Source organism: Polistes canadensis, unplaced genomic scaffold, assembly GCF_001313835.1.
Source record: "Polistes canadensis isolate GaletaPanama2010 unplaced genomic scaffold, ASM131383v1 scaffold_451, whole genome shotgun sequence".
NCBI classification, from domain to species: Eukaryota; Metazoa; Arthropoda; class Insecta; order Hymenoptera; family Vespidae; genus Polistes; species Polistes canadensis.
The window spans coordinates 8,770-19,789 of record NW_014569998.1 but is presented as its reverse complement, the minus strand read 5'-3'; the positions used below and the strand labels follow the sequence as shown (position 1 = coordinate 19,789).

General features: G+C 28.4%; 2 protein-coding genes across 2 annotated transcripts in view; one reads left to right on the top strand and one right to left on the bottom strand.

The window, feature by feature from the left end:
- LOC106792499 (odorant receptor 82a-like) overlaps nucleotides 1-2,722 on the bottom strand; it is a 4,520-nt gene extending 1,798 nt beyond the window's left edge. The window contains exons 1-6 of the mRNA XM_014758942.1: nucleotides 2,260-2,722; nucleotides 1,707-1,992; nucleotides 1,304-1,403; nucleotides 827-937; nucleotides 591-746; nucleotides 459-514 (exon numbers count right to left, since the gene is read on the bottom strand). Of these exons, the coding sequence (XP_014614428.1) occupies nucleotides 464-514; nucleotides 591-746; nucleotides 827-937; nucleotides 1,304-1,403; nucleotides 1,707-1,992; nucleotides 2,260-2,722 (1,167 nt within the window). The 3' untranslated portion in view covers nucleotides 459-463. The remainder of the gene's footprint in view (nucleotides 1-458; nucleotides 515-590; nucleotides 747-826; nucleotides 938-1,303; nucleotides 1,404-1,706; nucleotides 1,993-2,259) is intronic.
- On the top strand, nucleotides 1,864-10,716 carry LOC106792501 (relaxin receptor 1). Its single transcript, XM_014758946.1, has 22 exons — nucleotides 1,864-1,936; nucleotides 3,760-4,102; nucleotides 4,899-5,018; nucleotides 5,171-5,242; nucleotides 5,327-5,429; nucleotides 5,530-5,601; nucleotides 5,676-5,747; nucleotides 5,843-5,986; nucleotides 6,073-6,141; nucleotides 6,229-6,300; nucleotides 6,385-6,456; nucleotides 6,575-6,646; nucleotides 6,838-6,909; nucleotides 7,305-7,376; nucleotides 7,459-7,529; nucleotides 7,607-7,768; nucleotides 8,212-8,357; nucleotides 8,553-8,703; nucleotides 9,077-9,206; nucleotides 9,328-9,518; nucleotides 9,850-10,011; nucleotides 10,127-10,716. The coding sequence occupies exons 2-22, from the start codon at nucleotides 4,015-4,017 to the stop codon at nucleotides 10,270-10,272; spliced, it is 2,259 nt and encodes a 752-aa protein (XP_014614432.1). The 5' UTR covers nucleotides 1,864-1,936; nucleotides 3,760-4,014; the 3' UTR covers nucleotides 10,273-10,716.
- Nucleotides 10,717-11,020: the final 304 nt, after the last annotated feature.

Below are 11,020 nucleotides of genomic sequence, written 5' to 3'. Positions count from 1 at the left end.
TATATATATATATATATATATCTAATATCGAATTTCATATTAAGTAGGAAATATAACGTCGGCAAAAAAAAAAGAAAGAAAGAAAGAAAGAAAGAAAGAAAAAAAAAAGAAAAGGAAAAAAAACCAACGTGTGCTTCGAACTTTTGCAATAGTAACGAAAAACGAATTATTTATCGAGAAGCACAAAACAATTCGTCTTTTTTAGCTCGCTAAACTGTACACTGTATGTATAACACTTCTGAAATAAACAAAAATAAATTTTCTCTTAGTTCCTTCAGCCAAAAAAAAAAAAAAGAACAAAGTAGTTGATATTTTTTCTCTTTCCCCTCTCGTCGTGACTTCATCCCCTCCCCCCTCTCGATATTTTATTTATTTTTTTTCTACGAATTTGTTTCGCATATAGGTGTGGATATAAGAATAAGAAAATAAAAATATTGAAATTGGAATTTCATTCTTACTTGGATTACGCGATAGTCCTCAAAACGGAAAGATACGCCATGGAAGCTTTCATGATCTATAATATAAAAATATTATTATTGTATTTTATCGTCTTCTTCTTTGTGCGAAAATTCGTAAATCAATGCTCTTACGATTGCAAAAGTTTCTAAAGAAAATACGTAAAATTGTCCAGCAGTGATATATGACGGTCTTCTTGATCGAGAAATGCAAAACATAATCGAACGTATTTCTTTCGTAGGTAATTCGTACCAATTCGTAAAATAACAAGCCAAATCAATGGAACTACTCTATAAAATAATGAAATAAATTTGTATCTTTAAAAAAGCAATGATTATTAAATATATCTCGATATAAACCAACGACTCACTTCTTCGATCAAACATTCTCCTAAAAAGCAATAACAAAATGCGAGAAGTACAACTGCACAGGAATATAAAACGAAGTGTACTGTGTTCATATCCTTGCCATTTTCCGATGTCTAATTTAAAAAAGATTCATGAAGTTTTATTTCACGTTATTATATTAATTTATTGAACAAAATATCATTTAAATTATTATTGGATAGTTAGAGATTATTCGAATTATATTTAAACAAAATAGTTGAACACAATTTTTTCTTTATTTTCATTTTTTCTAATTTATTTTTCATCGTTCAATAAATCAGATAAAAAATATCATTTTATTAAATATCATATGAAAATAAGAGAAGATTGTAAATACATATAAAGAAATATAATATTGTACACGATAAATTGTCAGAATAAAATAATATAATAATTAATCATTTCTCTAATCACATCGAATCATAATAACAATTTGATTTCTACAGATTATTGTTAATTACCGTTAACAATTGATAGGCCACAACGCAGAGAGAACATATCAAACCTAACGTTTGCACGAACATGAGGAAACTGAAAGCTTTTTTCAAAATCATAGCCAATCTGTAATACAAATTACATTAACAATCTTCGTATATATTTATCATTATATTGTTTCCAATATAAATCTAATTAAAAATAATAAATAACGTATGACAATTATTTCAAAGAATAAAAAGCAAACATTTTTCTGTTACGTATCGATGAACAAAAATAAATTGACACGTTTACAATTTTATCTTATCATTCCTGGGGATGTGTTTTTTTTTTCCTTCCCCTTCCTTCCTTCCTACCYCCCMCCCCCMCCCTGCCACAATTTTTCTTTCTTTTTTTTTTCTACTTTTCCAACGCAAAATCGAATCTCACCTTAAGAGTTCGTCGTGTCGATCGATCAAAAGTTTCATTTCGCAATGATACTTTCCCATTTCTAGATGAACGTTTTTCAAACGATTCCCGAGAATCGATAATTGTCCGCATAGATAAAACGTCAAAGTAACTAGAAGACTATCCGCGCCAGTTGCACCTACGGTTAACAGAGTACTGGCTGGTATCAACCAGATACAAAACAACGCGTACATACGAGCATCTGTCACCTCGTAAATATGATTTATTCGTATTGGTAATTCATACGGTAACGTGCAATTATTGAAACCTGTGGAAAAAGAATCAAAAAACAAAAACAAAAGGAAAAATAACAAGAGAAGGGAGATATTTCTTTTCCTTTTTGTTACTTCGAAAGTGTTCAAGTTTAATTAATATATTAAAAACGTTAATAAATCAATAAAATTTTAATTGAATTAATGAATTATTGAACAATATAAAAAGAATCTACCCCTTTTATAAAATGAGTAAAGTGTATATATAATATAATAATAAAACAAATAAAAAAAAAAAAAAAAAGAAAATATAAGAATCTTACTGGATAAAATGCATTCGAAAATTGGTTTGCCATAAAATAAAGTAGGAACGAAGAAAAGTGACATTGCTGAGGAGGTTGTAAACATAGTTGCTGCCATATTATACCAGACTATTTTTTCCCTTTCGTAATCCGTACGATATAATCCTTGGGATATGTCTCTATTAACAATTTTCAAAATCGGTATAACGAGATGCATCTTCCATCTAAACATTAATGTTTTTAATACGATCAATATAGTTGGTAAAGAAAGTGTAACGTTTCGAAGAGTTTTCTCGAGATCGTCGATACTTTGAAATAATCCAACTAGTTCTAAAAAGGTGAATAATATGACGTAAAAAACGTAAAAGAAAAATCTATAATCGTTATGATTTTCTGGCCAAAGTCCTGGCAACGTTAAAAGCCGTTTACTCCAGGTCAATACTTTTTCATCGTAAAATATACCCGCCGCGTATCCGTTTTCCATCACTTTTATTTTTTTTTTTCTTTTTTTTTCTATTTTTAAATCTATTCGGTATGTGTGAATTAATTAATAAAATCGATAAGAGATTCGAGAGGTAGGTTAACTTTTAGGAAGGTTGTTCCTAAAAGACTGACACTTTTTTTTTCGAATATTTTTCTTAAAAAGAAACTTTCGTTGAGAAAACAAAAAGAAAAAAAAAAAAAGGAGAAAAGAGACAAAATTATACTTGATAGTTTTTTAGATATGTTATTACATACGATCACGATAGTTTCTTTATTAATGAATCGTTTACGTATTCTCGCGTTACTTTTCTACGTTTTATCAAAGTTATTCGAATATAATAGCTGAATTAGGATTAATAATTTATTCGTTGTCACGTACGCGTAAGAATAAGAAATTGACATATGCAACGAAATGCAACTTTTCCGAAAAGAATACAAATATACGTGCTCTATAATATTATAGTAGAAGAAGAAAGAGTCTCGAAGAAAGATTATATTTTCTTTATGCAGTTCACGTGACAGATGCATTTCCTTGAACAACACATATTCTACGAATAAAAAATATATATTATATATTTATCTTATTTGAAAAAACAATGTACGAATAAATTGAACAAAAAAATATTCGACTATTCTATTAGATCTATTAGATAATCATATACAAAGATAAAAAAAAAAGAAGAAAAATATCAAATGAAAGTGTACATACGCGTAACGTTATCTGAAAACCGCGATATGTTCTAGAAAGTATAGTGATTAAACATTGACCAGTTGAAGCTTCGATTAAACTATCCCTTTGATTATAAAATTTGCCAAAAAAAAAAAAAAAAAAAAAGAAAGAAAATAAAAATAGAGAAAATATAGTCAAAATTTTGAAAGAGAAATCTAACTAAATTCGAAAGTATAAATATAAGTGTGGCAACTTATACGATCAAATAAAATTATATATATATATATATGAAGGGAAGAAAGGATCATAATTTTGATCGATCGATAAAATTTCTAATGAAATAATACGAATTATGTTAATCTATGAAGAAAAATGGAGGTATTGTAGAAGAACTAAGAGCGCGTGTGCGTACTAGTTGGAACTTGCAACGAGAAAACTAATGCAACCAGTGTTATACGGTCTTGTGTCGAGTGCTAATCGAACACGTGGAAAAATTTCAGAAGGAGTGTCGAACAATCTAATTGATTTTGTTTAATTTGTACGATCAAAAAAAACAAGCCTTACAGCACCGAGAATTAGTCAAATAATATTCAAACTAAAGTTTTTACTAAAGTTAACGAGCAATGATATATCAAAGAATAACAGCGATCGGTGTGTCTTTGATCCTAACTTTTTTCATGCTCTTTCTGATTATGTATTATTTTAATGAAAGTAAGTAATATTAATTGTTATTTAACGTTAATTAATATAATTACTTTTTGTTCTAATATAATTTATCTATTTCACTTCGTTTCTATTTTTCTATTCCCTTTTTTTTTTGTTTTTTTGTTTTATTCGATCAACACATTATTACGAATTTGATGAGATTGCTTTTACGTGTTATTTTTTTCGATATTTCAAATGGGTTTCGAATCTTTCTCGATTAGATAAAAACAACCCTCGAGGGTTGTGAAATATGAAATAATGAAACGATCAATTATTTATACACTGGTTACTCATCGACTGAAAATATGGAATAATATATTGTATGATATTTTTAATGATAAAATATATTCAACTTCGAGATTCAAATCGAATTTTCATTTTTTTTTCTTTTTTTTAAATTAATCATATTAACTTCGTTTAATCTGACTTTTATATATATATATATATATAAAAGTCAGATTAAACGAAGTTAATATGATTAATTTAAAAAAAAGAAAAAAAAATGAAAATTCGATTTGAATCTCGNNNNATATATATATATATATATATATATATATATATATAGGATAGATAAATGATTCAGATAGTAGATTCGTATAACGAAGACTGACGTAACTTCATTAAAAATAATCTTTTGCAATTGACACAGACCGAGTTTATTATATTGACTCTAACATAAGAAAATCTATGAGAAATTTAAGTACACCGTTGTTGATCGATATTGATCGTTCGATTATTAAATTACTCGATAAACTAATCATATTATTATTACTCAATCATATTATCCAAATCTTGATTACAGATAATTGTCCAATCGGTACGTTTCCCTGTTTGAACACTACAATTTGTAAATTACAAAATAGTTGGTGTAACGGAGTAGATGATTGTCCTTATGGGGATGACGAAACAGCTGAGTTATGTGGTAAGTTGATAAATAATACAAAATAAACGAACATTCGATTATTTAAAAATATTACCAATTCGATCACATTACGATTATTAACTCACGAAATATTAAAAGCTTTACGTTAGTTTGTAATATTTTGAAATAAATTATTCATTTACACATTTTAGTCGATTTAAACGGAGATTGGAGTTGGTTTTTGAAGCAGGATAAACTTACAGAGCTGCAAAATGACGATTGTGGTAATCAACGTTATTTTACTGACAATTCTAATATATTAATTATTAAAATGATTAGAAATTTTGTTGTTGATTTTATTTTTACAGTGATCGAAGATATTCCCGAAGGATGCATTTACAATCAATGTCGTGCAACTTGCAAAGGATACGAAGAAATACCACGAAATTTGTCATCAGAAATCGACAGATTGTACGATAGTTTTTTTTTCATATTTTTTTATATATTACTATTGCTGTTTCTTTTTTTTTTTTTGTAAAAATATAGAACATGTCGTTTTTTTCTTTTTCAGACTTTTAACTAACAATTCAATTAAAAGAATTCCAGCCGATTCACTAGCGAAATATACCCAATTACGTTTACTGTAAGCTCTACTTTTTATATTACATTTTTAATTTATTTTTAATTTATTTTTAATACTATTCTTTTATTTGTTAGGTATCTCGATTATAATGACATAAACGAGATAGAGGAAGAAGCTTTTGTAAATCAAAAAAAATTAATTTGGCTGTAAGTAAATTTACAAAAAAAAAAAAAACCAATTGTACGTTATTAATAATAAATATTACATCATAAATATATTATTATCTTCCCGCTATATATAGTATCCTATCGAACAATAAATTAAGCGTTATCAAATTCGGAGATTTAGTTGGTCTAATTAATTTGGAAACTCTCAGGGTCAAGGATAATCAATTAGTGTCTGTCGATTTGTCCGATTTCGAAAATAGTACGAGTATAGATTTGATGTGAGTAAGATACGTGATACGATATTTTTTTTTAGCTAAAAAGAAATCCCATAAAAACGAGAACAAGATTGTATTTTTTTTTTCAGAGATTTTCGTAAAAATTTCTTAAACAGCACCAACTTCAAGCTTCCACGATTGCCTGTTTTAAGAGAAATGTAAGTCCCCGAAGACTGTTTGTTAAATTTAATAATCGAGTACGATAACATATACCTCGTTATACGTAGATTAAAGTTACATTACAGAATGTTAAGTGAGAATTATTTCGAGACCATAACAGCGGATATGTTCGACGGTGTACCTGCTTTACAATCGTTGTAAGTATTAAATTGAAATATATTTTTACAAAAACAAAAAAAAAAAAAAAGAAATATTTAACAAAAGTATCATGTGTTTTATAGGAACATGGAACATAATCATATTAAGATCATCGATGAGAATGCATTTAAGAATTTAAAACAACTTGTCGAGGTGTAAGTATGCAAAATCTGAATTAAAGAAAAAACAATTATTATGACACGTGTGATAATAATATAAATATGAGATTAAATAAATCATTTTCTTGTTTCTTTTTTTTTTTTTTCTTTCCAGTAAACTGGCGCATAATTATATCATTTCTCTTCATTCGAACGTGTTTAAAACCACGATAAATCTCACGAAACTGTAAGTAAACCGAGTTTAATCTCCTACGTGTCGTAAACATATTTACTTGTACTTATCCACGTGTATATATCATTGCGTCAACGATTAATGGAAACGTCACGTATCTTAATCAAATCAAAACTTCCTCTTAAATCGATTCCTTTAACCACAATCCTTTTCATAATGGATTATCAAAGCTCTGGTAATTACAGATTGATCGGTTATAACCCGATCGAAGATTTCTCGACTGATGTATTAGATCCTTTGGCTAATCTGCGATCTCTGTAAGTTTTCATTTCATTTTTATATAAATTTCTTTTTCTATCTAAGTTACAAATTTTTAGTTCATTATTTAAATGAAATAATTAATATCAAATTTCGTTTTGAATATGTGCCCATAATTATTAAAGTGGTCTAAGTCATATATCTCTTGTTTCAAGATATTTAAAGTATTATATTTGAATATTAAATGAATTCTATATAATATTGAAATAACAAACACTATCTAAAGTATTTATTTTTCACAATATCGTAAAAATTACATTGAATTAATTTAGTTTGGTTTGAAATAACTGATAAACTTATTTTTTTTTTGTAATTTTGATTTATGTTAGACTACTTTCATAATCATGGGTACATATCTTCTTTTTCTTCTATATCAATTTATTTTTTATTTCAGCGGTGTCGAAGGAATCAAAATGGATAATCTAGATAAAGATTCGTTCAATGTGTTCACCAGCTTGGATTTTATGTAAATATGTTAATTTACATTGATACAAACATCATTTTGTTTGTTACCCGTTTCGTTCGTTTCTTCATTTTTTGTTTTGCAGATATTTTGAAAAATTTCATTACTGTATGACGTTCGCTTCGAAAGTGCAAAAATGTGCACCAACCACTGACGGTAAGTTTGATGAATTAATGATACAAATTATTTCAATAATACATATCTTAATTTATATATTTGTATTATGATAATAGGTCTTTCTTCTTTGACGCATTTGCTAAGTACATCTATGTTGAAGGGTGCAGTATGGGGAATTTCCTGTGTAACTTTTATAGGCAATGCTTTTGTACTTTGGGAACGATTCACTGCAAAGGATGAGAATCGTGTTCTGAGTATCCTGATTAAAAATCTTGCCGGTTGGTTATGAACGATATATTATTCTACAATTAATTAAATTCTTTTTTATTATTATAATAAATCTTCTTATTGTCATTAAAAATCATTGGTTAATCTTCAACGAGAATCACCAAAATTTGATTTAATTGAAATATAATATAAATATTAATAAATAAAACACGCGTGTCTCTAGTAGCTACTGATTAACAGTACGATTTCAAACGATGGAAATAAATCATGAAAGAAAAGAAAATAAAAGAAGAAGAAGAAAAAAATTCGAATAAAAGGTAGGTAACGCGTTAGATGTGTCGAGACATAGAATACTATTATATGCTTCGCGATATTATTAGCCGATACGATTTACAACTGTGGTGCAACGATGATCCACCGACGATATGAACTCAACTATAAATCATAGAACCGTTGGTTATAGCAATAGCATTGTGCGTAATCCCTTTTACAGTGTCCGACATGCTGATGGGCGTATACTTGTTCATAATCGCTTTGGTAGACTTGCAGTTCCGTGATAACTACAATAAGGAAGCTAACTCATGGATGTCATCTTGGGCCTGCACCTTTCTTGGTGTTTTAGCAATGATCTCGTCAGAAGTAAGACCTTCATTTATATTTGCATTTCAAATAATTCACATTATTATATTGAAATAATTTTTATATAATATATTAAAGAGAGTTGGTAGTGTAAATTAAACAAAATAAATATAAAAAAAAAAAAAGTAGAACGTGGTCACATCTATGCTTCAATTAATTATATCTAATTGGTTAAACGTTAAAACAATTTCAAAGGTATCCGTGCTGATCCTATCATTTATGTCTTGTGAACGATTCGTACTGATTGCCGCACCGTTGAAAGGTCATCACGCTATGAAACCACAGACAGCTACGGCATCGATAATGATCATATGGATCATCGGTTTTATCCTCGCTGTTATTCCAGGTATAATACACGTTATGATTCAATGTTCGTATATGGATTACACGTCTGAGCTAAAATAACCCTGTCCTTTTTCGTTTTAACTTTTTCACACTTATTACGATCGTGTATGTATATATATATATATATATATATATATATATATAATATGACTGGTCGTTTAAATAAATTGTTTTTACATTTTTTATCGAACGAAATTTTCCCTTGAAGTATTTCACACACAAACACGTTTTGTCTTAATATTTTATATTGCATCAAGTTATCGATTATATTATATGTAATTTGAAACTAACTAGTATATCACGTTATTAAAGATTCTTTCTTTTTTTTTTCTTTTTTGGAAATCAAATAATTTAATGACTATGTTTTAATACAGTTATTCATTGGAGGAACAGTACAAGATTTTATGGGGCGAATGGAATGTGTTTTCCTTTGCACATAGAAGATCCTTATTCGATCGGATGGCAATATTCCGCATTCATATTTTTAGGAGTTAACTTGTTAGGGTAAGACTCAACTATACCGTTAGAAAATAATTCGGTACTTAATCGAAGTAACTCGAATTAATGTGATTTAACCGTTTAACCAATGATCCGGATTTCATTGAAACCCGATTAACATTTGCAGACTGATAACGATCGGCTACGTTTACGTTGGCATGTTTGCAAGCATTTGGAGAACTCGTCACGCAACCCCATTATCAGCTGGCGATATGGAATTTGCTTTAAGATTCTTCTTGATCGTCTTAACGGATGCAACTTGTTGGGCACCGATTATCATTTTGAAAATCTTAGCTATGATGAAATATCCTGTACCAGGTATATAAACCTATCTTATATTCGATCATGGTGATATATGATGTAAAATAGTAATGATAGTGCTCTGATAAGATTTTTTTTTGCACTATAGTGTAGATATTAGTAGGATATATTTGCTTTTACGATGATAATAATGATGATGATAATAGTAATAATAATTTCCTTTTAATATCATACATGTAGAAATATTCACGTTGAAAGGTAACAACGATGAATGAAATCAAACATAATGTAATTAATGTAATTAAGCACTATGATTACTATCCATTTACTATACCGACATATTCACCGATCATTTCTAGATCTTCCAACGATCACACTTCCTTTTTAGCGGAACTTCATGCCTGGGTCGTCGTATTCGTACTTCCTGTTAACAGTGCAGTTAATCCACTTTTATATACATTCACCACACCGAAATTTCGAGAAAGATTAATTTGCTTTAAATTTTTAAGCAAAATACGAAATTACGTATCGAGAAAACATTCGTCCCAAGGTTTGTAATATTTAATTAATAAGATCAAAGTATCTGCGAATTGATGCATCTTTCTAATTTTAAATATCATTAATAATATCTCACATTAAATTACACAAAAATGATTTTCTTACAGAGTCTCAAATGTCTATTACATTAAGTAGTAGGAATTTAATGTTTTCGATATCATCGAATAAGAAAAATGATTCTGAGAAGATACCACAATTGGTGATAGTAGAAGATGATTGGAACGATGATATTATGCGGCGTATCGTGAAATAATATCGTTCTATTTAATATTTTTATCGTAGATCATCAATTATTAAACGTCTACCATGATCCCCATCTAACGAGATTTCGGCAGAGAGATTATAATCAAATTTGAGATTGTGCCATGTATTAGAAAATATCGTAAAACGAAGCTTCGTACAATTAAACTCTATTACAATATATATATATATATATAAATATTATATGTATACGTATGTGTGTAAGTAAGTACGATCGTAGAAACATTTAATGAAAAATTCGAACTTGTTTCAAGCAGAACCGCGAGGATATCCGCCTACGTTGAGATCATGCTTTATGTCGTTCATAAAATATTCTAAACGAGGGATCGCAAATGCATTTGCTAAATTTATGGCACCGTCTCAGATCTATCGGGGAATCGTGTTCGACCTGGCAACTCCGTTAGAAGCAAAATATACTTTACAAATATTGCAGCCACTTGTTGTACCCCTTACCCCCTATCTCTCTCTCTCTCTTTCTATTTCTTTTAACAACTACATAATTCATAATTTTTTAATCGTTATTGAAAGAACGAAAGATATGTCTTTTGAAATATTTCCTTAAGTTCAGTGTTACTAGATTTAATATATATTTATACTAACATATTTTTACTATTAACTATATTTCCGTATAAACATTACAAATTAATATAACATATAACCAACAAAATAATTATTACAATTTCCAACGAAAGTTTAAACAAATCTTATTAATAACTTATCTCGCAGGAACTTCTCTCTCT